The sequence below is a fragment of the Macaca nemestrina genome, chromosome 12 (genome assembly GCF_043159975.1).
Source record: "Macaca nemestrina isolate mMacNem1 chromosome 12, mMacNem.hap1, whole genome shotgun sequence".
Classification (NCBI taxonomy): domain Eukaryota; kingdom Metazoa; phylum Chordata; class Mammalia; order Primates; family Cercopithecidae; genus Macaca; species Macaca nemestrina.
Window position 1 is genome coordinate 113,751,341 of NC_092136.1, and position 27,565 is coordinate 113,778,905.

At 42.0% G+C, this 27,565-nt stretch overlaps 1 protein-coding gene, 1 non-coding gene and 1 pseudogene across 21 annotated transcripts in view; 1 reads left to right on the forward strand and 2 right to left on the reverse strand.

Moving 5' to 3' along the window:
• The window catches only part of LOC105493578 (ubiquitin specific peptidase 28), a 79,775-nt gene that overhangs the window by 49,202 nt on the left and 3,008 nt on the right, over positions 1-27,565 (reverse strand). For 12 of the 20 annotated variants that reach the window (XM_071075607.1, XM_024796512.2, XM_024796510.2 and 9 more), the window contains exons 2-3: positions 8,207-8,284; positions 6,481-6,613 (exon numbers count right to left, since the gene is read on the reverse strand). The exons of 7 other annotated variants lie outside the window; for them this stretch is intronic. Coding sequence is in view for 10 of the 13 variants with exons in the window: in XM_071075603.1 (XP_070931704.1) it covers positions 6,481-6,613; positions 8,207-8,284 (211 nt within the window). In the remaining 3 variants the exon portion in view is untranslated. Of the gene's footprint in view, positions 1-6,480; positions 6,614-8,206; positions 8,285-22,588; positions 22,724-27,565 lie in introns of all 20 variants that reach the window. One more of the 20 variants, XM_011761319.3, reaches the window with a different exon arrangement.
• On the forward strand, positions 13,998-14,092 carry LOC112428864 (U6 spliceosomal RNA; annotated as a pseudogene).
• On the reverse strand, positions 20,234-20,293 carry LOC112428869 (U7 small nuclear RNA). Its single transcript, XR_003020933.1, has one exon. It is a non-coding gene; the product is annotated as a U7 small nuclear RNA (small nuclear RNA).

Below are 27,565 nucleotides of genomic sequence, written 5' to 3' on the forward strand. Positions count from 1 at the left end.
AAGAAGAAATACTGTCACATGCTACAACATGGATGAAACTTATGACAGATATTATGCCAAATGAAATAAGCCAGTCACAAAAAGACAACTACCGTATGAGTCCACTTATATGAAGTATTTAAAGTGGTCAAACTCATAGAAACAGAAAGCAGAATGGTAGTTACCAGGGGCTGGGTATGGAGTTCAGATTTGCAATATGGTAACATTCTGGAAGTTGTTTCACAACAATTTGACTATTCTTAACACTCCTGAACTCTATATTTAAAAATGGATAAAGTGGCCGGGCGCGGTGTAATCAAGTCTGTAATCCCAGCACTTTGGGAGGCCGAGACGGGCGGATCATGAGGTCAGGAGATGGAGACCATCCTGGCTAACACGGTGAAACCCCGTCTCTACTAAAAAATACAAAAATCTAGCCGGGCGAGGTGGCGGGCGCCTGTAGTCCCAGCTGCTCGGGAGGCTGAGGCAGGAGAATGGCGTAAACCCGGGAGGCGGAGCTTGCAGTGAGCTGAGATCCGGCCACTGCAGTCCAGCCTGGGCAACAGAGCAAGACTCCATCTCAAAAAAAAAAAAAAAAAAAAAAAAAAGGATAAAGTATTTAAAAATCGAATATTTGTGGTATCTTTAGATTTTATGTAATATGTTTTTTACTAAAATAATAATTTCAAGTAATAAATTATCCAATTATCAGGCCAGGCACGGTGGCTCACGCCTGTAAAACCAGCACTTTGGGAGGCCGAGGCAGGCAGATCACTTGAGGTCAGGAGTTTGAGACCAGCCTGGCCAACATGGTGAAACCCCATCTCTACTAAAAATACAAAAATTAGCCGGGTGTGGTGCTGTGCGCCTGTAATCCCAACTACTCAGGAGGCTGAGGCAGGAGAATAGTTTATACCTGGGAGGCAAAGGTTGCAGTGAGCTGAGATCACGCCACTACATTCCAGCCTGGGCGACAGAGCGAGCCTCCTTCTCAAAAATAAATAAATAAATAATCAATCCAATTATCACTATAACTATTCCAATTATCATAATTTTGATAGAATATTACCATTCTATTTCCATCTAGGTAAAATTACCTAGATGGTACCTAGATTGTTACCATTTAGGTAACAATCATTAATGGCTGCTGAATATGCTAAGTGAGAAACTTCATAATAGATGAAATAAGCTGACAATACCTAAATACAATTACGATTTTAACAACACAAAGAGGGCAACCAGAAATTATATGCTTCTCAATGTAACAAAATAGAAGATATATACACACTACCACCTATGACCCAGTTGTGCCAGATAAGCATCTGCATTTATAGGAAAGACATGAGACAGAAAAATCCATTGAAAGATACCACAGTAATACAATCGCCAAACTCCAGAATGCGTGAAAATTGACATAACCAAGGACTTGATTTCTTTGGATATTAAGCTGCAAGAAAAGGGGGGGCGGATTTTATAAATAAAGAGAGTCTTAAAAGACACTTCAAACATACTTAATGTTCTAATTTATTTGGATCATTGTTCTTACAAAAACTGCAAACACTGTTAATAAGATAACCAGAGAAATTTCTACACGGGGTATTTGATGATATTAAGGGATCATGGATGATATTAAGGGATTATTTTTAGTGTGATAATGTTGCAGTTTTGAAAAATAAACAGTTCTCTTTTAGAAATGTTACCCAAAAAGCTAAATATAGAATTATCATATGACCTAGCAACTCTATTTCTAGGTATATATACAAAAGAGCTGAAAACGGATACTCAGTGAAATAGACACTGGCTTTATCATGACAGGGATATTCACTCACTGAAAATGCCCATTACCCAGGTCATGCTGGTTAAGGACACTCCTTCAGTGTGGACCCCTCATACAACATGACCATAGCAAAACTGACAAACAGTTCTGGAAGCCTCATTAGATTTGCTATCTTAACTTCCTCTCATGGGTCTTACAGATGCTAATAAAAAACAACAGGATCATTAACAGGAAAATGGAGAAAGGCAGATGGGAAAGTCAAAGGACAAAGGTGGAAATGTTTAAAGGATTATTAAGGAAGTGAGCAAAGAAAATGCTGATGGGGTGAAACTAAGGGGAAAAAGAAAGTTTGAGATAACACAGAATTGATACTGCAGATCAGTGGGGAAATTATAGTCTTTCAATTAAACATACTGATTAAACATTTTAATACAGCACTACCAAAGGTGGCTGGACCAAAGGGAACTCTGCTGATGAATCAACATTAAAGGGCTTCAAACAAGTTTCCTGCATTTACCCCAGTTTGAAGAAACTTTATAAGCTGAAAGGCAGAGACCACAAAGAGAAAGATGACCAACAATTGTGTGGGGCCAATGTTGAGGCAGGTTAATCAAGATAAAGACTGACATACAGCCAAGAGTACTTTGGCTGAATCCCTTGCTGGGGACCCAAAGCCTTATGTACACCAGTGGTGAAGCGGTCAGGGTGGGGAGTAGAAACCTTTCTGGGGCTTCGTAACACAGCAGCACAATGCACTGTGATTCTAAAACCTGTTGATTAAGTCCTAAAGGAGGCTATACTTAGGAAAGTAAGGGTTGATGGAATTAGGACAAAATTTTATAGGCGAGTTGGCATATCTGAACCTGCTTCGATGTGAAGTGGTTCCATCTTTTCTACTTGATTGTATTATGGGGATGGATGCTGTATCAGCCTGGAGAATGTTCCCTCTACCTACTCCTGTAAAACAGAAGGCATGCAAACTTGTCCTTCAAGCAATAATAATTAGACATGCTAAATGGGAACCAGAAAGATTCCCTGAGCCTACACAATAGAGTGCTGGTAGGGACAAACTGATTGCGGAGTGTTTCCCAGGGCTTATGGCAAAAGCCTGTGAGTGCCTCCCAGAGACGACTACTGAGACTTTGGACTAGAGAAGTACCACTTGAGGAGCATTTATTACCTTGCTATGAGACATTAATTGAAGCTACCCTTATAAATGAGGACATAAAATCATCTTGAAACCTGAAATACTCATGCTGTCTTGTTGGGGGATGTCAGAGAAACACTTCAATGAGGATGGCAGTGCCCAAGAGAGTTCCATGATAAAATGGAAACGGTTTATACAGGATTTTGCTACCTGGAAAATGCAAGGAGGTCTTTGCATTCCCCAGGTCGCAGAGCCTCTTTTCCCCTAAGACTGACTCAGGAATTGTGTGAGGAGCTGCTGGATCCTACCCACACTTGGACAGTTTCCCAACAGCTCTCAATAGACCAACAAAGAGCTGCTTAGTTTGCAGATGGTAGTTCCAAGGTGAATGGTTAACATCGTATTTGGAAGGAAGGTCGCCACTGGGATCAAAGAAGGTAAAAACAAATCAGCAGCATGTGTTGATTGCATGCTGTTTTTCTAGCAGTGATGGAAGAATTGAACAGTGATAAAAGCCCCTGTGTTAGGCTTTTTACTCACTCACGAGCAGTGGACAGTGGCCACATGATCAGGCAGGAGAGCAATGGAAAACTGGCCTATTAAAGGGATGCCCATATGGGGCATGGCCCTATAGAAATCTGAAGGGTGCATTAAAGTAGGACATGTTGATGCCAACCAGAAGAAATCCCTTAAGATGAGTTGATATGGGGGTACTGCAGCAGTGCAGAGATGGGCTGAGTCTAGACATGTTCCTTTTCCACCCTCAAGAACAAAATGCCAATAAGAACAGTTCTGTCTGCCAGGAAGAGAAAGATATTGCCGACAGCTATGGGAGGATTCCCTGGTGGCAAGGCCCTGAAGACTGCTGGCCAGTGAGACTAATGCTGGTAACCCTAGGGGACTACAAATGGGTCCTGACAGGTATAGACACTGACTCTGAACTGGGCTTTACTATCCCAACAGACCATGCAAATGCTTTCAGTGCTAAAGAAAACCTGTAACAGAACCACTTAAAAATTTCCACCTTCCTGGGGTGAGCCCTTTGACTCTCCCCTCTGCCTTTCCCCATTCTTTTGTTAATTAACCTAATGTTTTTATTAGCATCTGTAAGACCCATGAGGGGAAGCTGAGGTAGAGCATTTCACATGAGTAGGAAGGGTGACAATTTCCCAATCTAAGATAGCAAATTTGAGAGTAATGGTTACTCTCAAGCCCTGTTAAACAGAGTATGAATAGGTAAAAAATTATTTTGGAAAAGACTGTCATTACCTATAAAGTTGAAGATAAGCGTATCTTAATACCTACCAACTACATCACTGGATGTATACACTAAAAAAACTCTTGCATACAAGGACAAGCAGCATGAATCCGAATAGCTCACAGCAGGCTTGAATAGCAAAAGCTTGAAAACAACCCCAAAATCAACCAACAAATACATACAATGTGGTATATTCAGACCATGGAATATTACACACCAGTGAAAATGAAAGAACTGCAGTTATAACCCTCCACATGGGTGAGTCTCAAAAAGAACAATGGTGACCGAAAAAAGTTGTAGTGTGTACCAAGAGAATATGAGAATACATGACAATATTCACAGCAGCATCACTCAGAATAGTTCAAAATTGTTAACAGCCCAAATGTCCATTAACACCACCTCGCCTTCCTCCCAGAAGGTTCCAGAAGGTTCTCCTTGGTCTCTCCTCCCAGAAGCCTCCTTGGCTTCCAGAGTCCCCATTTTCCTGGCTTTTCCTGGGCACTCTTCACCTCCCCAGACCTCTGAACACTGGCAGCAACCGGTGCTTAAGCTGCAGAACCTTTTATTTCTCTTATGCCCATGCCCTTGGAGAGTTCCTCAGTCTCACAGCTTTACAGAGCATTTACAGGTTATGATTCCAAGTCCACCTACCTCCAGCCTGGACCTCTCCTCTGAACTATGCACCTGGGTCTCCACCGTCTTGCTGACACTTCTGCCGTACATCTAACAGGCATTTCAAATTTAGTATTCCCAAAACTGATCTCTTCATTTACCATCCAAAATCTGCTCCACCTATAGTGATTCCCATCTTGGTTAAGTGCAACTCCTTTCAGTTGCTTACAAAAAACCATTTTGAGTCACCTTTAACTCCTCCCTCTTTCACAACCCTACCTCCTCAGTAAGTAAATCCTTCTGCCTTTACCTTAAAAATACTATATGCCGGAATGCCAGCACTGTTTACCCTCCACCACAGCAGCCTGGCCTGGGGTCCCTGATCTGACCCATGCTCGTCACTGTCCCCTCCCCCACATTCTGTTCTCAACACCACAGTCAGAATGGAAAATGGAAATCAGTTTAGATCATTCCTTTGCTCCAAACTCTTCAAAGGCTACCCACCTAACTCACAGCAAAAGCCAGTACTTAGGAAGGTTCTGAATGATCCACCTCCATCTCTTTCCATGGCCCCATCCCTTTCAGCCCTCCTCACTCACCGAGCCTTACCCCTGGCCTCCTTGCAGTTCCCTGAGCAAGCCAAGGTGCACTCCCATCTTAGGGCCTCAAATGACTTACTCCCTCACCTCCCCTGCACGTTCTTAATTAAAAATCCATCCCGGCTGGGTGCAGTGGCTCACACCTATAATCCCAGCACTTTGGGAGGCTGAGGTGGGCGGATCACCTGAGATCAGGAGTTCAAGACCAGCCTGGCCAACATGGTGAGACCCTGTCTCTATTAAAAATACAAACAATTAGCCAGGCGTAGTGGCGGGTGCCTGTAATCCCAGCTACTTAGGAGGTTGAGGCAGGAGAATTGCTTGAACCCAGGAGGCAGAGGTTCGCACAATTGCACTCCAGCCTGGGTGACAAAGTGAGACTCCATCTTAAAAAAAAAAAAAAAAAAGTCCATCCATTGGAAATCCAGTCCCCAGCCCTCTTTTTTTTTTTCATTTCTTTCATTTTGTCCTTTTTATCCATGGTATTTATCATATTCTAGTATATTATATAATTTATTTACTTGTTGAGCTTCTCCCACTAAAAAATAAACTACATGCAGGCAGGGATTCAAGAGTGTTTGGTACATAGTTGGTCCTCATTTAAATTAATGCTAAACAATGAGTAAATGAACAAACGAAACTTTTTTTTTTCTTTGAGACCGAGTCTTACTCTGTCGCCCAGGCTGGAGTGCAGTGCCGGGATCTCAGCTCACCGCAAGCTCCGCCTCCTGGGTTCACGCCATTCTCCTGCCTCAGCCTCCGAGTAGCTGGGACTACCAGTGCCCACCACCACGCTCAGCTAATTTTCTGTATTTTTACTAGAGACGGGGTTTCACCATGTTAGCCAGGATGGTCTCGATCTCCTGACCTCATGATCTGCCCACCTCGGCCTCCCAAAGTGCTGGGATTACAGGCGTGAGCCACCGCGCCTGGCCGAAACTTTTTAAGTGCCTAGAATTGTGCCTGTCACATAGCAACAGCTCAGTAATAAGCTGTTATTACTATTATTTTCAAAAGGCTGATGTGATTGACATGGAACTCACATAGACTTGGTTTCTTATTTTCTGCTAGTTCAGCAAAGGACCAAGACAGGATATACGGTACCTACTTGCTAATACTTCCTTGTTGGCAGCACTCCCTTCTACTTCAGATGGTTCTGTAGCAACAGTGTCTTGACTAGGCTCCTTAACTCTCTCATCAGTGAGAAGGCTGACTGCCTGAGTAATGTCACCATTACTGGCCTATGGGAGAAAAAGACAATAGAAATTTCAAAAGTAATCATCATAGAATTTAAAACCAGTTTTGAGTATTAACTTTATTACCCTGCTGACACACTGAGTACTTTCAGGCATAATTCTAGGGTAGAATTATAAGACTATACTGGACAGGTCTAATGTGCTTGAAGCGTCTATCAAACGCCTCGTTACAGGAGTTTCCATGCTCTGATTTCCCACAACACCCAAACAAAAGTGAAATCTCGATGGAGATTTGTTCCCATTGCTTCAGATACTACTACTCATGATTTCTGTGAACAGTCTAAAGTACGATGTGTCAAAAAAGGGGGTTGGCAATTAACATAGACATTCTAAATCAAGTCAGTCCTACAACAAAAATGCCAAGCAGGCCAGGCGCAGTGGCTCACGCCTGTAATCCCAGCACATTGGGAGGCCAAGGCAGGCAGATCGCTTGAGCCCAGGAATTGGAGACCAGCCTGAGCAACTTGGCAAAGCCCCGTCCCTACTAAAAATACAAAAACTAGCCAGGCCTGAGTCCCAGCTACTAGGGAGGCTGAGGTGGAAGGATCGCTTGAGCCCAGGAGGCAGAGGCTGCAGTGAGCCGAGATCACACCACTGCACTGCAGGCTGGGCAACCGAGTGAGATCCTGTCTCCTGTCTCAAAAAAAAAAAAAGGCCAAGCAGTTACCTATTTTCTAGTGGTGATCTTTCTTGTTTTTAACGTTCTATGAGGAAACATTTCTAACATATATGCCAGGAAAGGGAATAAGAGAACCCCCATGTACCTATCACTTATCTTCAACAATTACCTAGTCACTTAGTCATAACCTTTCTTATTTTCTCTAAACCTCCTATACTGCCTTAGATATTCTGAAGCAAATCCTAACCATCTTATCACTGGTCAACATTTCAGAATGTATCTTTTAAAAATATAACCCATGGCCGGGCACGGAGGCTCACACCTGTAATCCCAACATTTTGGGAGGCCAGGTCGGGTGGATCACTTGAGGTCAGGAGTTCAAGACCAGTCTGGCCAATATGGTGAAACCCCGTCTCTACTAAAAAGACAAAAATTAGCCAGGTGTGGTGGCACATGCCTGTAATCCCAGCTACTTGGGAGGCTGACTGAGGTGGCAGAATCACTTGAACACGGGAGGGAGAGGCTGCAGTGAGCCAAGGTTGTGCTACTGCACTCCAACCTGGGCATCAGAGTGAGACTCCATCTCCAAAAAAAAAAAAAAAGCTATTGTCACGCCTTAAGAGTAACAACAGGTTTTTTCAATATCAGATAACCAGTTCAAACTTCCCTGACTCAAATATCATTTAGTTTGCTGGTTTGGATAAGGAACCATAAGGCTTATACAGTGCACTGGTTGATGTCTCTTAAATCTCTTTTACGCTGCAGGGTTACCCGAACCACAAATCTCCCCCAGCCCCTTATAATTTACATGTTGAAGATACTGGGTCAATCATTTGACCTGTAGAGGTTCTGTACCCAAATGTGCTTTAATTTGGGTACAGAAATAGCTTGAACTGACATAACTATCATATAGACAGCTGCTTGAAAGCCTCCGGACTGGCAGAGATCTGGAAACCAACCTTCAGAGCTTCATGGAGAAAGGAAGGGTCCTGAATGCCTGTGATTTCTCTCAGTTGATTTAACAGCATTTGGCAGCTCTATATTTGCAAAACAAAAAAAAAAACCACAAATATGTCAGTCAGAAAGTAAACCTGGGTACATTTAAAGAATAACTGAAAGCATCTTGGATAAACAGGCCTGAGGCTTGCCCAGACTAGAATGCAGTGGCATGAGCTCACTGCAACCTCTGCCTCCTGGGTTCAAGCTATTTTCTTACCTCAGCCTCCCAAGCAGCTGGGATTATAGGCGCATGCCACCACGCCCAGCTAATTTTTAGTAGTGACAGGGTTTCACCTTGTTGGTCAGGCTGGTCTTGATCTCCTGACCTCGTGATCCACCCGCCTAGGCCTCCCAAAGTCCGCTGGGATTACAGTCCGTGGGCCAACGCAAACAGCCCTTCATTTTTTAACTCTAAACAACCAACAAGCTCCAAGTAACAATGTATTGGCTGTCAGAAATACTCTGAAATGCCAAATCTATTTCTCTTTTAAAAGTTCAATCATGGAAAATACCTTTGGTACTTATGAAAGAAACAGATGATAGTAAAATTACAAATATATAAAACATTTAAATGTAATATTCTAGCCTTAATGGACACTTAAAAGTTCCCCAGGTTTTTCTTTTGGTAGGCAGTACATTAAGTAGGTCATATAAGGAGTCTGGAGAATTTGCATGGATATAAAGATGTGCTATTTCAAGCTTTCCTGCACATGCCATTAGTGTGTATCATTTTTCACTGACAATAAGTTTCCAATCATGTAATTAACCAATGATAACACCAACATATTTAAAACTCTGTTTGATTACTTAAAAAGAAGTACAGCTAAAGCTAGAATTTTCTCGATTAAATAAAATATATAATTTCAAAGGGTATAAAGTATGAAATGTTTTCTCTTCATTAACCTAAATCATGGAAAAACCTAAATTGTTAACTTCCAGCTAAGACAAAATCAGTTTACAAACCCTTCAGCCTTAACATCTTCACTCTATCATTTTATCCTGCTTTACACAAAGACAAAATACAAAACACCGATTTGCAAGTACAGCTCAATCTAAACAACTGGCTGGCCCAACTTAAGACATAATGATCTTTTAAGACGAATGCTGAAAACAAAGTAGTTCAAAATTAATTCAGCAACAAGAAATCTAATTTATACCATTCCTAAGATTACGCTTAAATTAAGTTAGTAATATGTCTCAGAGAGATAGTCTACATTTACTCCCAGCTATAATAGAAACACTATCTTATGTTCTTCAACAGCTGTGGGCCCAATGCAACACTAAAGTATTACACAACCAGAAATAACTAACTGAAACATCCCTCTAAAGTCCTGAAGAGGTCTGGCGTGGTGGCTCATGCCTGTAATCCCAGGACTTTGGGAGGCCAGGGTGGGCGGATCACTCGAGGTCAGGAGTTCGAGACCAGCCTGACCAACATGGCCCTGTCTCTACTAAAAATACAAATCAGTTGGGCATGGTGGCACATGCCTGTAATCCCAGCTACTCAGGAAGCTGGGGCAGAAGAATTGCTTGAACCCGGGAGGTGGAGGTTGCGGTGAGCCAAGATCGTGCTATTGCACTCCAGCCTGGGCAACAACAGCACAACTCAGTCTCAATAAATAAATAAATAAATAAATAAAGTCCTCGAAGAAGCATCAACAGTCGTTCTGCTGTAGTTAGACTATAGTCATAGGCTACAAATGGAACCCTACCCTGCTGAGACCAGCAGACTTTCACACTATGAGTCTTGTCAAATCCAGTCACTGCCTGTGCACTGGGAGAGTGATTATCATACTAAAAGGTATCCAGATTCAGCCTAAGCAAAAACTAAAATCGCAAGCATGTAATTTTTAGAAAAATTAAATACTAGTTTTTTTGAAACTAATTCTAATTGCATTTGATTTTACTGTATAAAAGTGGTACGAATCTATGTATCTCACAAAAATTGCACATGATTTTCTTTTTTTTTTTTTTTTCTTTTTTTGAGACAGAGTCTTGCTCTGTCGCCCAGGCTGGGGTGCAGTGGCCGGATCTCAGCTCACTGCAAGCTCCGCCTCCCGGGTTTAGACCATTCTCCTGCCTCAGCCTCCCGAGTAGCCGGGACTACAGGCGCCCGCCACCTCGCCCGGCTAGTTTTTTTTTTTTTTTTGTATTTTTTAGTAGAGACGGGGTTTCACCGTGTTAGCCAGGATGGTCTCGATCTCCTGACCTCGTGATCCGCCCGTCTCGGCCTCCCAAAGTGCTGGGATTACAGGCTTGAGCCACCGCGCCCGGCCAAAAATTGCACATGATTTTCTAAAAGATCAACATCAATGTACCCAAAAAAGGGTGGAATAATTGAGACAGGGAATAAGTAGTACAATACCAAACTAGCGTCAAGAAGGTAACAATGGGATAATCGCATCTTCATTGGGAATTATTCTGTATAAAAATTAACATTTATGATTCAGAGAAAATAATCCCGGTAAAAAGTAATAGCTGACAGATACTGCTTACTTTTAGCCAGGTACTGCTATAAACACTTGGCATGTATGAACTAATGTAACTCACTGAACCCTCATAACAGACCTGGGACATAGGTATTATGCCCGTCCTACAAAAAGCTGAGACACAGAGAGGTTAAGTAACTGTACACAAAGTTACTGCTGATAAGGGATGCACTATGCCACGCTGTATTTGAGAAGACAAAAAGATAGGCAAGAATACCTATCTGGTGCAAAAAAATGCAAACATCTTATTCTTGTATTTTATTTATTTAATTAATTAATTTATTTATTTATTTTTGAGACGGAGTCTCACTGTGTCGCCCAGACTGGAGTGCAACGGTACAATCTCGGCTCACTGCAACCTCCGCCTCCTGAGTTCAAGCAATTCTCCTGCCTCAGCTTCCTGAGTAGCTGGGACTACAGGCGCCGGCCACCACACCCGGCTAATTTTTTGTATTTTTAGTACAAACGGGGTTTCACCATGCTGGCCAGGCTGGTCTCGAACTCCCAAGCTCAGGCGATCCACCTCAGGCAATCAGCCTCCCAAAGTGCTGGGATTACAGGCATGAACACGGCACCTGGCCAGTTTTTACTTTCAATTAATTTATTTATTTCTCACTCTGTTGCCCAGGCTGAAGTCCGGTGGCGCGATCTGTGGCTCACTTCAACCTCCGCCTCCTCCTGCCTCAGCCTCCCAAAGTGCTAGGATTATAGGTGTTAGCCACCACACCCAGCCAATTTTTATATTTTGACCTTGATCTTCGCACCCTAACAAGTTTCTTTATTTTAAAATTTTGCTTGTCCTTATATAATCACAAGTTTCATTATTTAGTAGTGCAATCTGTTCTAAACCAGCTATCATCAGAAGTAGAGATGTAAATATTACATTTGACTAAATCTAAGGTGCCATCGGTTACAAACGAAGAAAGGAAAACTGCTGCCACTTAAACTATGACACAATGTTTTAATGGCAGTCCTGGGAGACATATACCACACTAGCTTCTGAAATCTCTGAACTTTTTCATTTATGTTGAGGAATACAGCAATTTCCCCTGCTTCCAGGTGCACCGCCTGGCACGTGATAGGCAATTCTTTCACATGTTTCTCGGCAACAAAACTTAACACAGCAGAATACATCTATAGTGTCTGCCCTTCTGGGATGCATAAAGCACTTGACTATAGCTCTGCAAGAAAATCTGAAACTGCAAACATTCCTCCAAAGGTAAATATTTTGTTTCATATAAAATCAAATTTATACCCTGCCATTCTGCTTCCATGCCTTGCTTCATATACAGGTTTTTTGGTTTTTTTTGTTTTGTTTTCATTTCAATGTTGAATCACAGTGTAAATTTTTAAGTGACATATGCAATGGCAAGTTAACCATGTATTACTAACAGTACATATAACTTGACTGTCAACTGTTGTTATAACAATAGTAACAGCTATGACCAAGTTCATACAAGTGCAGACAACGGCAACATCACATCTGCTACTTGGATGATAGTAAAAATGTTAAGAACATCTTGATGTCAGAGATCTCAGAATGCCAAATAAATGTGAATCAATGAAATACAGTATTCATATACTAATTTACTAATTATTTACATTTGGCCTTGGATTAAAGTCAGTTATACTGTAATATTCTCATTTATCTTTCTCCATTTTGTAATAGGTAGCAGTGGACATTAATATATCTGGGATAACACAATCAGGAAAGGAAAATAAATTCTTGAGTTCCCTTTTTTTTTGAGACAGGGTGTTGCTCTGTGGCCCACTTTTTTTTTGAGACACGGTGTCGCTCTGTGGCCCAGGCTGGAGTACAGTGGCATGGTACGATCTTAGCTCACTGCAGCCTCGGCATCCCGGGCTCAGGTGACTCTCCCACCTCAGCCTCCCGAGTAGTTGGGACTACAGGTGCCCACCACCACGCCCAGCTAGTTTTCCTATTTTTAGTAGAGATGGGATTTCTCCATGTTGGCCAGGCTGGTCTTGAACTTCTGGCCTCAAGTGATCCACCTGTCTCAGCCTCCCAAAGTACTGGGGTTACAGGCGTGAGCCACTGCACCTGGCCCAGTGACCTTTTTTTTAAAGGCTACTGGGTAGAGATGACAACTATGTAAAATTATTTTGTATAGCTCCAAGAACAATGTTCTACATGGAAATTCAAATCCAAATTCCTCATCTTGCCATTCAAAGACCATTACCTGATTCCCCGCTTAGCCTGTTCTACCTTTTCTCCTCTCAGTTCCTTACTGCAAACTCATTCTCTCATGCACAGAGTGTTGCTCCTAGAATCACTTGTAACACCACCTACATTATTAAACTATGGTATGCCAACTACATTCAAGGGTTATATTTGTCTTACCTCCTCCATATGAAGTCCTTCTAAGAACTCTGGCCCATACTGTTCTCTCCCCTTTCTCATCTCCCATGTTAAGGAAATGAATAGGCCTGTGACTGAATGTAGCCACTGTCTTCACTTGGCATTTCTCATCATTCTATTCTATTGTATTCTACTCTACTCTACTCTATTCTATTCTATGACGGAGTCTTGCTGTCACGGAGGCTGGAGCGCAGTGGTGTGATCTCAGCTCACTGCAAATTCCACCTCTCAGGTTCAAGCGATTCTCCTGCCCCAGTCACCTGAGCAGCTGGGATTACAAGCGCCCACTAACACGATCAGCTTAATTTTTGTATTTTTAGTACAGATGAGGTTTCACTATGTTGCCCAGGCTGGTCTTAAACTCCTTACCTCAAGTAATCCACCCACGTTGGCCTTCCAAAGTGCTGGGATAACAGGCATGAACCACCGGGCCAGACCTGTTCTCTAATTGTTTTAAATATGAAATTCTTGCCTCCTTTAAAGCAAGAATCATGCAATACACTGCCTAATTGGAATCATCCATGGGACAGTGCTGATAATAAAGACAGTTAACATTTATTGAGCAACTACTTTATTATTTTTTTTCTTTTTGGAGATGGGGGTCTCACTATGTTGACCGCAAGTGGCCTAACTGCTGGACTCAAAGGATCCTCCCACCACAGCCTTCCAGGTTGCTGGGACTACAGGCACACATCACCATACCTGGCTGAACATTTGTCAGGGAACAGGCGCCTTTCATGTATGTAATCCTAATAACAAAGGTAGGCATTGCACACATTAGGAAATTAAGGTTTACAAAACCTATTTATCATCAAATGACTAGAATTAAAAGCTAAATCAAAGATAGCTATAAAACACATAGCTATTAAAAGTCTAAGAGCTTGCTTGAGCAGTGCATTAAAATTGGAACAATACAGAGATTAGCATGGACCCTGTGCAAGAATAACATGCAAATTCATGAAGTGTTCCATAATTTAAAAATAAAAATAAAATGTAAAGAGTATGAATAACAAATTTCACATGCATTATTTATATACATACACAAATGCTATGACATGACCCAGTCTTGTAAAGATTTAGCTAAAGTTCTCAACAGAACCCACACTCCAAATCTTCATAAGTACTATATATATATAAAAATTAATTTTACAGTAACACTAAACCCATCAAGATCCTACCATATTACTAACTCACTTCTCCTGAACTTCACAGAAAGAGGATTTAAATATTAACTTCACTCTACCTTGCAATATGTAAAGTACACACCCAACAAGGAGACAAGACAAAGCCTGTACTCCTCTCACAATGAAGTCAAATAACTCGCAAGAGCCAACAGGTTTGCATTTCCTGAGTTAAATTCACAATGTTTTCACAAAACAAAAAGCACTCCCTTTTCTTGCCCAGAGGCAGTAAAGAAAGACAGGCAAACACAACCTCTATCAGGAAGGAACTCAAGCTTTTTGACCTCACTGCTACTCAATGGTTTTGATGCAATCCAGCCCACTTCTCAGGAAGGAGATTTTCTTAGAGCAAAAATAACTCACCCACAATCAGCAATTAACAAGATTATTCAGACACTAAAAACATTAAGCTATCAAGTTTTTGTAACAAACAATACCTGGCCTGATCCTACAGTAACTAAGTTAAAACTCTCTGATGAAATAATGCAAAATATTTCATTACTAATCGTTAAAACTCCTAATTTAGCATTGTGATGAGACGCTTTATAGGTTATTCCATTCCTTCAAACAGGGATGCTATTTTCATCATTCTGATGCACATATTTCCTGATCTCAATTGTCTAGTCTTACGAAGACATTTCTAAATTTACAACTATGTAAATAATTAATAAATGTTCCCTTACTCCAAAGAACTACCAAGGTGTGCCTACTAAAATTCCTTCCAAAGCTAAAGATCTGGTTCGCAATTATAAAATAAAACTTAAGTACCCAAGGAAAGCAAAAAAAAGAAAAAACAAAACGAAACAAAACAAAAAACACCTGAAGAGTCAAAGAAAACATATAGCATCAACCCCCAAAACTCTGGCCAAGTGCGGTGGCTCATGCCGGTGATCCCAGCACTTGGGGAGGCGGAGGCAGGAGGATCACAAGATCAGGAGTTCGAGACCAGCCTGGCCAGTATGGTGAAACCCCCATCTCTACTAAAAAAAAAAAAAAATATATATATATATATATTAAAAAAATTCTCCAGGCATGGTGGTGAGCACCTGTAGTCCCAGCTACTCGGGAGGCTGAGGCAGGAGAACTGCTTGAACCTGGGAGGTGGAGCTTGCAGTGAGCCAAGATTGGGCAACTGCACTCTAGCCTGGGCAACAGAGCGAGACTCCAGTCTCAACAACAACAGCAAAAAGGGCTGGGCTTGGTGGCTCACGCCTGTAATCTCAGCACTTTGGGAGGTCAAGGTGGGCGGATCATGAGGTCAGGAGATCGAGACCATCCTGGCTAACATGGTGAAACTCAGTCTCTACTAAAAACACACAAAATTAGCCGGGCGTGGTGGCAGGCACCTGTAGTCCCAGCTACTCAGGAGGCTGAGGCAGGAGAATGGCTTGAACCCAGGGACAGAGGTTGCAGTGAGCCGAGATCGCGCCACTGCACTCCAGCCTGGGCGACAGAGCAAGATTATGTCTCAAAAAAAAAAAAAAGAGAAAAAAACACCTCTGTCTGGACAACAAAGACAGTTGCTAACCTTTCCAACCTCCATAAAACAAGGAATGGCCCTTAAAAGCCCTAGGATTTTTTCAGTTTTTCTTCCAGCAACAATGCCATGCTGATCCAATTTTTTCATGGAATAGAAACCTAAAGTAGCTGTAAGAATATGGCTGTCTAAAAAAGACAAACAGCAGCTTTCTGTGGACACAGCTAAATTCCCTGAAATGGACTACTTAATAATTTTTGTGAATGATGCAAATGTCAGTACATGATGAAAATGCCTGTTTGAGCTTATCAACTGGCTTAAAGTTTACAAAAACAATTAAAAGTGTTTAAAATTTGGCCACTGTTATATCATGTAAAGGGGTTTAAACTGGGACTTAAAAACAAGAAAAAAAAGGAACTAATCATTATTTACTTTTTAATTTTTTCCATCTCTTTCTTCACATGTACTAAGAAATTCCAATAGTACAAAAGGGTATAAAATGAAAAGGAAATCACCTTCTTCCCACCCTAGTTCTATTTCCCAGGGCTACTACCATTAACAGTTTCTGGGCCGGGCGCGGTGGCTCAAGCCTGTAATCCCAGCACTTTGGGAGGCCGAGACGGGTGGATCACGAGGTCAGGAGATCGAGACCATCCTGGCTAACACAGTGAAACCCCGTCTCTACTAAAACATACAAAAAAACTAGCCGGGCGAGGTGGCGGGCGCCTGTAGTCCCAGCTACTCAGGAGGCTGAGGCAGGAGAATGGCATGAACCCGGGAGGCAGAGCTTGCAGTGAGCTGAGATCCGGCCACTACACTCCAGCCTGGGCGACAGAGCGAGACTCCGTCTCAAAAAAAAAAAAAAAAACAGTTTCTGTTATCTTTCCAGAAATTGTCTATGCACATGAATACATTTTTTCATATGCTACATAATGTCCTATGCCTTGCTTTTTCCTTATTTTAGGATATATTAAGAAAATATTTTTTCATTTCTTTGAATACATGTCCCAACTAAATATGAGAAATGAGGCTGAAAAACACATCGAACACATCACCAAAAATGAAGGAAAATACAATTTTTAACAACATATTGGTAGGGCTAATTGAAAAACTGGGAAAATATCAGGGAAAGATATGAGAAATCAAATTTATATGCTTATAGTTTTAGAAATATAGCAATGATAAAATTTTAAGTTATTACCAGGTGGGTGTTTGCGTATAGTTTCTATTTTTAATAAGTAACAGAGATAACTGGCGCGGTGGCTCACGCCTGTAATCCCAGCACTTTGGGAGGCTGAGGTGGGTGGATCACCTAAGGTCAGGAGCTTGAGACCATCTTGGCCAACATGGTGAAACCCCATCTCTGCTAAAAATACAAAAATTAGCTGCGTGTGGTGACAGGCACCTGTAATCCCAGCTACTTGGAAGGCTGAGGCAGGAGAAGGGCTTGAACCTAGGAGGCAGAGGTTGCAGTGAGCCGAGACTGCGCCACTGTACTCCAGCGTGGGCGACAAGAGCAAGACTCTGTCTCAAATAAATAAATAACAGAGATCAGAGAGGTGATGTGGGATTGGATTACAAAGGGTTCTAAATGTCAGGAAGAATTTAGGTTTGGTCTGATGAGCAATGGATAATCACTGCAGGTTCCTCAGCAGGGAAGATACATGAAGGAAGAAAAGGCATTTAAGTGGATTAGTCTAGCCCATGTGAACAACTGGTTCAACGTGGGATGACACTAGGAAAAGAAAGCTTGAGTTATAGTGCTACTGAGTAAACTAACTGTGATGAGAGAGACAGAATGCTGGTAGGCAAAACGTCAAAGTAAGGCATACTCTGAACATCTCAAAGAATGAAGAGAGACAGCTTAGTCACACATTTGCAATGGATGCCTAAGAGAATGCCTTTGTCAATAACATAAAAGGAAACCCAACAATGTGATATAACACCCCAACAGAATGAAGGAGAAAAAAAAAACAATGGTCACCTTGATTGATGCAGAAAAACATTTGACAAAATCCAACACACATTCATAATAAAAACCATCAGAAAATTAGGAACAAAAGGGAATTCCCTCAACATGATAAAGGGCCTTTATAAAAACCCAAGAGTTAACATCATATTCAATGGTGAAAGACTGAAAGCTTTACCCGTAAAATCAGGAACATGACAAAGATGCCCACTTTCACCACTGCTATTCAACACCGTACTGGAAGTTTAAGCCAGAGCAATCAGGCAAGAATAAAAAATAAATGGCATCTAAATTGCAAAGGATAAAAAAGTAAAACTGCATTCACAAATGACATGATCCTATATATACAAAATCCCAAAGAATCTGCCAAAAAGTTACCAGAGCTGGTCAACAAATTCCGCAGCTTCAAGGTAAAGATAAACAGGCAAAATTCAGTTGTGTTTCTATAAAACAGCAGTAAGAAATCAAAAAGGAAATTAAGAAAACAATTACATTTACAATAGCATCCTAAAGAATAAAACACTTAGGAACAAATTTGACCAAAGCGGTAAAAAACCTGGGCTGGGTGCAGTAGCTTATGTCTGTAATCCCAGCACTTTGGGAGGCCCAGGCAGGTGGATCAGAAGGTCAGGAGTTCAAGACCAGCCTGGCCAACATGGTGAAACCCCGTCTCTACAAAAAATACAAAAATTAGCCGGGCATGGTGGCAGGTGCCTGTAATCCCAGCTACTTGGGAGACTGAGGCAGGAGAATCGCTTGAACCCACGAGGTGGAGGTTGTAGTGAAATTATGCCATTGCACTTCAGCCTGGGCAACAGAGCGAGACTCTGTCTTAAAAAAAAAAAAAGAAAAAGAAAAGAAAAAAAACCTGTACATTGAAAACTATAAAACACTGCTGAGGCTGGGTGCGATGGCTCACACCTGTAATCCCAGCACTTTGGGAGGCTGAGGCAGGCAGATTGCTTGAGCTGAAGTGTTCGAGACCAGCCTGAGCAACATGGTAAAACACCATCTCTACAAAAAACACAAAAATTAGTCAGGTGAGGCAGTGTGTGCCTATAGTCCCAGCTTCTCAGAAGGCTGAAGTGGGAAGACTGCTTGAGCCCAGAAGATGGAGGCTGCAGTGAGCCAACATTGTGCCACCGCACTCCAGCCTAGCAAAAGAGTGAGACCCTGTCTCAAAAAAAAAAAAAAAAAAAAAAAAGAATTTGCCGGTCACAGTGGCTCATGCCTGTAATCCCAGCACTTTGGGAGGCTGAGGCGGGTGGATCACCTGAGGTCAGGAGTTTGAGACCAGCCTGGCCAATATGGTGAAACCCTATCTCTACTAAAAATACAAAAAATTAGGCAGGCATGGTGGCACATGCCTGTAGTTCCACCTACTCAGGAGGCTGAGGCTGGAGAACCACTTGAACCCAAGAGGTGGAGGGTGCAGTGAGCCAAGATCTCACCACTGCACTCCAGCCTAGGCAACAGAGTGAGACTCTGTCTCAAAAAAAAAAAAAAATTAAAAAATTGATGAAAGAAGTTAAAGACCTAAATAAATTGAAAAACATCCAGGTTCATGAACTGGAAAACTCAGAGTTCCCCAGAGAAACAGAAGGGAAAGGAGATAAATATAGGAGGTGAGACTTATTACAAGGAATTGGCTCACATGACTGCGGAGACTGAGAAGTCTCAAGATCTGCAGTTAGCAAGCTGGAGAACCAGGAGACCAGCGGTATAGTTTTAGTGTAAGTCTGAGGCCCAAGAACCAGGCGAGCTGAGTGTGTAAGTTCCAGTCTGAGTCTGAAGTCCTGCAAACCAAGAGAGCTGATGGTTGTCTAAGTTCCAGTGCCAGGACCGAGGAAGATCAATGTCCCAGCTCTAGCAGTCAGGCAAGCAAAGTTTCCTCTTAGCATTTTTGTTCTATTCAGGTCTTGATTGAATGAGGCCCACTACCCACATTAGGGAGTTCAAACTGCTCTACACAGTCTACCGATTCAATGTTAATCTCATCCAGAATCACTCTCATAGACACACCTAGAATAATGTTTGACCAAATGTCTGCATACCTCATGGACCAATCAATTGACACATTAACTTAACCATCAAGAAGACAGTATTTTTTTTTGAGATGGGGTCTCAGTCACCCAGGCTAGAGTGCACCTCACCCTCCACCCTATGAGCTCAAGTGATCCTCCCTCCTCAGCTTCCCAAGTAGGTGGGAACACAGATGTGTGCCATGAAGCCCAACTAAGATTTTTTGTATTTTTGGTAAAGGTGGGGTTTCACCATGTTGCCCAGGCTGGCCTTGAACTCCTGAGCTCAAGTAATCTGCCCATCTTGGCCTCTTCCCAAAGTGCTGGGATTACAGGCGTGAGGTACTGCGTCTGGCCACAAAGACTTAATACTGTGAAGGTGGTAATACTACTCAAAGCAATTCAAAAGTTCAATGTAATCCCTATCAAAATTCCAAAGGCCCTATGTGTGTGCATGCGGCAGGGGGCTGGGGGGACCTCTAGTGAAAATCAGAAAACCTGCTAGACAAATTCTAAAAGCTGCAGTGCTTTGGCCTTTCTTGCAGAAATAGAAAAGCTGATCCTCAAATTCATACAGAATTTCAAAGGACCTGGAAGAACTAAAACAATATTGAAAAGAAGAACAAAGTTGGAGGACTCACACTTCTTATATCAAAACTTAGTATTAATCCAAAGCTACAGTTATCATAACAGTGTGGTACTGGCATAAGGACAGATATACAGACCAATAGAATAGAACTGAGAATCCAGAAATAAACTCATATCTATGGTCAACTGATTTTCAACAAGAGTGCCAAGACCATTTGGTGGGGGAAAAACCATGTCTTCAACAAATGGTATTGGTACAACTGGATCTCCATAGCAGAAGGATCACACTGGACCCCTACCTCACACAATACACAAAATTACTCAAAATGGATCGACAACCTAAATAAAGAACTAAAACTATAAAATTCTTAAAAGAGAACACAGAGATAAGTCTTCATGACCTTGGATGTGTCAATGGATTCTTAGATATGACACCAAGAGCACAAGCAACGAAAGAAAAAAATAATAACACTTTTGAGCCAGGCACAGTGGTGTGCACTTGTAGTCCCAGCTACTTGGGACACTGAAGTGGGCTGATGCACTTTTCTTCATCAAAGGGCATTATCAAGAAAGTGAAAAGACAACCGGTGTACAAATTCAAGAAATAAATACATACATCAAGAAATACAACAAGAAGTATACAGTGCTGGCTGGGTACGGTGGCTCATGCCTGTAATCCAAACACTTCAGGAGGCCAAGGTGGATCACCTGAGGTCAGCAGGAGTTCAAGACCAGCCTGGCCAACATGGTGAAATCCTGTCTCCACTAAAAATACAAATATTAGCCAGGCATGGTGACGCGTGCCTGTAATCCCAGCTTCTTGGGAGGCTGAGGCAAGAGAATCACTTGAACTCAAGAGGCGGAGGTTGCAGTGAACCAAGATCATGTCACTGCACTCCAGCCTGGGTGACAGAGCTAGACTCTGTCTCGAGAAAAAAAAAAAAAAAGAAATATATAGTGTACAAATTATGAAAAAAGTGAAAAGACAATGGGAGAAAATACTTCTAAATCCTTTTTCTGGTAAGGGTCTAGCATCTAGACAATATAAAGAACTCTCTTTGAACTCTCTTTAAGTTAACAACCAAAAAACAGACAACTCAATTCAAAAACAGCAAAGAACTTAAAAAGGTATTTCTCCAAAGAAGATATATAAATAGTCGATAAGTTTATGAAGACAGTTAACATTAGCCGTAACATTAACATGGCCAAATCAAAACCACAACGAGATGCCACTTCACACCCATTAGGATGGCTATTATCAAACAAAAACAAAAAATAACAAGCGCTTTGATGAGGAAAGAAAAAAACTAGAACCCTTGTGTATTGCTGGTGGGAATATAAAACTTCCACAGCAACCATGGAAAACAGTCTGGCAGTTCCTCAAGAAGTTAAACATAGAATTACCGTAAGTCATCAATTCCTTCTAGGTATATATACAAAAGAACGGAAAACAGGTACTCAAATATGAGTATATGAATATTCACAACAGAACTATTCATAATAACTAAAAGGTGTAAATAACTCAAATGTCCATCAACGGAAGAATGGACAGGCAAAACATGATCTATACATACAGTGGAATATTATTCGGTGATTAAAATGAAGAATAATACATGCTACAACTTGAACAAATCTCAAAAACATTACAATAAATGACAGATGCCACACACAATAGATCACATATTGTATGATCCATTTAGATGAAATCTCTCTAATAGGTAAATCTAGAGACAGAAAGTAGATTGGTATTGCCAGGGGTTGAGGGCAGTGGGGAATAGGGAGTGACTGCTTAATGGTTATAAAGTTTTGAGGGTAATGAAAATGTTTTAGAACTAGACAGAATTGGTGATTGCACAATATTGTGAATATACTAAATGTCACTGAACTTGTACACTTCAATTTTTTTTTTTTTTTTGGAGACAGAGTTTCATTCTTGTCACCCAGGCTGGAGTGCAGTGGCGCGATCTCGGCTCACTGCAACCTCTGCCGCCCAGGTTCAAGTGATTCTCCTGCCTCAGCCTCCCAAGCGGCTGGAATTACAGGTGCTCACCACCACATCTGGCTAATTTTTGTACTTTTAGTAGAGATGGGGTTTCACCACATTGGCCACGCTGGTCTTGAACTCCTGACCTCAGTGAGCCACCGCTCCCAGCCCCACTTTAAAATAATTTTATGTTATATAAATTTTGCCTCAATTGAAAAAAAAAAAAAAATCACCTGGGTCCAGTGGCACACACCTGTAGTGGCAGCTCTGCAGCAGGCTGAGGCAGGCACAATCCTTGTGCCCAGGATTTTCAAACAGTAGTACACCACGATCATGCCTGTGAATAGCCACTGCACTCCAGCCTAGGCAATACAGCAAGACCCCAACTCTACGAAAAAACAAATGAATAAGGAAACCTGTATACATATCCCCATACAGGAAGGAAGGAAGGGAGGGAGGGAGGGAGGAGACATCAGAAAGTACTAACTTGGGCAAGAAGATTGAAAAAGAAAAAGTTGTTTAGAAAATGTTGTTTAGACAACCTTCTTAGGGTTAAAGTGCCTAGCAGCCATCATGTAGCATGTAGCTGGTACTTACTGAGGTAGATCTTTAGTTTGGTTTTGTGTGTCTGATATTTTGACCCCTGTTTTATGTAGAAAGCCTAGATGCTGGAAATAGTGCCATGCAGCCCAAACTCCAGCACACATCAGCCTCCTGGCAAATCTCAATCTTCCTCAGCATCAGTTTCCAGAATGGAAAATGAAGTACACCAAAAGCTTTGAGAGCCCTGTATGACTATCAAATGAAGTACTGCAAACAGTAATTATTAGCAAAATGAAGACATGCAAAAGAAATGTAAAATACTGGGACTTGCCTGTCCAACTAAACTCCTCTAGAGTTTACGGTAAAAATACTGATATCCTGTGTTATAGTTTTGGTTTTATCACTTACTTACTGTGTCACTTTGCAAATTCTACTTCCTGGTCATACCAAATTTTATTTCATAGAGTGCCTAACAGGGTTCAATGAAAAGTTATTAAAATTATTAAAGTGCTTCATAGTCAAGTGGTAAGTCAGAAACTTTGGTTTTAGAAAGGCTTGTACTAAAGTTGGAGAAATGCTATGCTTCAAGTCAGAATGGCTTGAAGTCACAGCTCTGCTACTTATAATTTAATCACAGTTGTAAGCTGCATTTCTCATCTGTAACATAGAAGCAAACGGACTTCAGTTTAAAATCTCACACGAATAAAGAAAAAAAAGAGCTAGGTACCCTGGTTTATGCCTGTAATCCCAATACTTTGGGAGGTTCAGGCGGGAGGATCACTGGAGCGTGGGAGTTCAAAACCAGCCCGGGCAACATAAAGAGACCCCCATCTCTACAAAAAATAAAAATATTAGCTAGGCATGGTAGCACATGTCTGTAGTCCCAGCTACTCAGGAAGCTGAGGTAGGAGAATTGCTTGGGCCCAGGAGGTTGAGGCTGCCGTGAGCCATGACTGACCCACTGCACTACTCCAGCCTAGGTGACAGAGTAAGACCTTGTCTCAAAAAAAAAAAAAAAAAAAAAGACAAAAGAAAGAAAAGGAATAAATAAATCTTACATGAGGCCCTTATAAGGCATACTAACATCTGAGGTGGGGCACGGTGGCTCATGCCTATAATTCCAGCACTTCTGAAGGCTGAGGCAGGATGACTTGGTTCACAAGTTTGAGACCAGCCTGGGCAACACAGAGAGACCCCATCGCTACAAAAACTTTTAAAAGTAACCAGAGGCTGGGCGCAGTGGCTCATGCCTATAATCCCAGCACTTTGGGAAGCCAAGACAGGTAGATCACTTGAGGTCAACAGTTCAAGATCAGCCTGGCCAACATGGTGAAACCCCATCTCTACTAAAAATACAAAAATTAGGCGTGGTGGCATGTGCCTGTAATCCCAGCTACTTGGGAGGCAGAGGCAGAAGAATTGCTTGAACCCAGAAGGTGGAGGTTACAGTGAGCACTCCAGCCCGGGCAACAGAGGGAGATCTGTCTCAAAAAACAAAATAAAATACAAGTAGCCAGGAGTGGTGGTGCATACCTGTGCTCCCAGCTACTCAAGAGTCTGAGGATTGCTTGGGTCTGGGAGGTCAAGGCTGCAGTGAGCCTTGATGGTGTCACCACACTCCAGCCTGGGTGACAGAGTGAAACCCTATCTCAAAAAACAAACAAGACGTCTCAGTTTCCCTATCAGTAATAAGATAATAGTTTACACCTTGCTGGGTTTTTGTAAATAAAAATGTACGGAAAAGTGCTTAGGGTGACATATAGCATATGGCAGACACTAGTAATACAAGTGTACATTCCCATGCCTAGTATAACCACCCTGGGAAAATAAGTATGCAGCAAATGTTTATAGCCAAGAAGGTTGATATTCAAGCAGAACTGTTCAAAAAGCACAGGGAAACAGAGTATAGAAGTCATATATATAGAACTCAGGATTAGAAATATAGACATGGAGCCAGGCACGGTGGCTCATGAGTGTAATCCCAGCACTTTGGGAGGCTGAGGCGGGCAGATCACCTGGGGTTGGGAGTTGGAGACCAATCTGACAAACATGGAGAAACCCTGTCTCTACTAAAAATACAAAATTAGCTGGGAGTGGTGGTGCATGCCTGTAATCCCAGCCACTCAGGAGGCTGAAGCAAGCAAGTAGCTTGAACCCAGGAGGCGGAGGTTGTGGTGAGCCAAGATCGCGCCAATGCATTCCACCCTGGGCAACAAGAGCGAAACTCTGTCTCAAAAAAAGAAAAGTATCAGCAAAAAAGTGGTAATGAGGGATCATAAAAGCATAAAATAATAAAAGTATGAGGGGGCCAGATGTGGTGGCTCATGCCTGTACTCCCAACACTTTGGGAGGCCAAGGCAGGAGGACTGCTTGAGCCAAGGAGTTCAAGACCAGCCTGGGCAACATAGTAAGACCTCGTCTCTACAAAAAAAATTTAAAAACAGCCAAGCGCGGTGGTGCACACCTGTGGTACCAGCTACTCAGGAGGCTGAGGTGGGAGGATCGCTTGAGCCTACGAGGTCAAGGCCACAGTGAGCTATAATCACATCGCTGCACTCCAGTTGGGTGACAGAGGGAGAGCAGGCTGCTGAGCAGATTCTGATTATATAAAACCACTCACTGCCTTTCAACCTATCCTGCTGCTGCCTAGTCACTCCCTCTGCAGGCTTCTGAACAATCGGCCATTTGCTGGAGCCCAGACTGGTCCACACAGCCATCTAATTACTGGGCTTTTGAGGAAGCTGTCATTGCCACCTTAAGTTCTGTAGCAGAATCTGGGAACCAACCTCCCTCAATCTCCTGTCAGCTAAGAGTTAGTCTTGCTCAGGTCTGTATTTTCCAAGTTTTGTATATTGAGTCTGAATACATCGTCACTGGAAAAATGTTTTAGAAATGAAACAGGTGGGGTTAGAAACTTTGTTCCAAAAGCAAACAAAAGGAGGAAGGTGGAGACAACAGCTGGACTGGGCAGTAGACGCTTTTGTTGCTGTTATTTGGTTTCAAGATAGAGGACAAGTGCATGGCAAAATGGAAAATGCAAATTCTATCCATATGCTTTTCAAAATGTAATATGCAAATGAATCACCCAAGAATCTTGTCAAAAGGCAGAAACTGATTGACTAGGTCTAGAGTGGGGATACAGGCAGTGGTATGCTGATTGGCAGTGTATTGGCTTGTTTCCTTGGTATATATTCCCACCCTGGCACAGTTATCAACATGAGGTCACTGAACACAGAGCTGGAAGGAGATGTACGAAATCAGCTGGAGAGGCAGAGCAAGCTGGCTCTAGCACACTCAACTCTCTGCATTTCTAAATCCTAGGGGATGCGAATGCTGCCGGTCTGTGGACCATAATGTGAGTAGCAAGGGAGAAGACAGTAAAGGTGACTAAGGAGAAGGGACATAATAGAAAGAGAAGAGAGACATCATCTAGATCAGAGTTTGTCAAGCTCAGCACTATTTTATACAATTTACACATAACTCTGTTTTGAGGGGCTTACTCCTGTACACTGCAGGATGTTTAGCAGCGTTCCTGGCTTCTACGCACTACATCCCAGTAGCATCCTCCCTCCGGAGTCACAATCGGAAAGTCTCCAGACATTGCCAAATGCTTCCTAGATTACAAAATCTCTCCCTAGTAAAAACCACTAATCTAGGTTTATCTCTAAGAAATGAAAGTTGGGGGCGGGGGGGCGGGAGGAGGAAGGGAACCTTTTCCACCGAAATAAGAGAAAAGAGATGAGATGGAGTAGGGATACGGGGACAAAACATGAGGCAGGGAGCTCTTTTTAGATATCAGCGAGTTCAGTCAAGTAGAAAAGAAGATTATCTATTTAGAAAGACTGTAGGGAGGACTGGAAGTTTAAAACATTAGGGGAGTTCTACAAAAGGCATTACAAGAGTAGTGGAAAGTCTGTGATTCAGAGCAATGGGTCCATCAACTATGAGACAGGACGAGGGGCGCCTTGGGCTTTTGGGGTCAGAACTGCCTAGATACAATTCCAACTGTATCATATCCTCGCTGGATGACCTTGGACAAATTACTTAGCAAGTATAAGCCTTCTCACAGAAACCTCGTGGAGTTGTGTAAGTACTGAGAGAATGCTATGTTAAGTTCTGAGCACAGAGTCTGGCACATAGTGCATGCTCAATTAGCATCAGCTATTACTATTTTATCAGCATTATTTTCCTTGGTAAGTACTTGCTTCATTTTACTACTTATTTAATTTCTTTGATGAAACAGAACACACGGAGAGATCTTGCCAATAAGATGCTATTGGCCAGTAAGCCTTAAAAATACTGTTTGTATTTGGGGGCAGAGGGGCATGAGAGTTGTGGAACCAATCACTGACTTACTGATGTTTTAAAAATCAGTTAATGAGACAAAGTAAAAGCAAATGAAAGGCCAATAAATCAAAAGAAAGCAAAAAGGGCATTAAATTTTCACTGAAACCGGCAGGTTTTTATAGAGCTTCAGCTGACATAAAGAATGTGTGATATGAACCCTCAGTACAGCTGCCAAGAATGACAGGTTTGTAAGAACCAAACCGACTTCAAGTTGTTTCTCCTGTAATAATAGTAAACTTTGCTGCTATAGAAGTCAAGAATTGATTGAAATACAGGAAGCTGTCAGTACGTAATCTCTTTAGATATTCGAATACCAGTTTGCAGTCTGGGGGATTTAGTG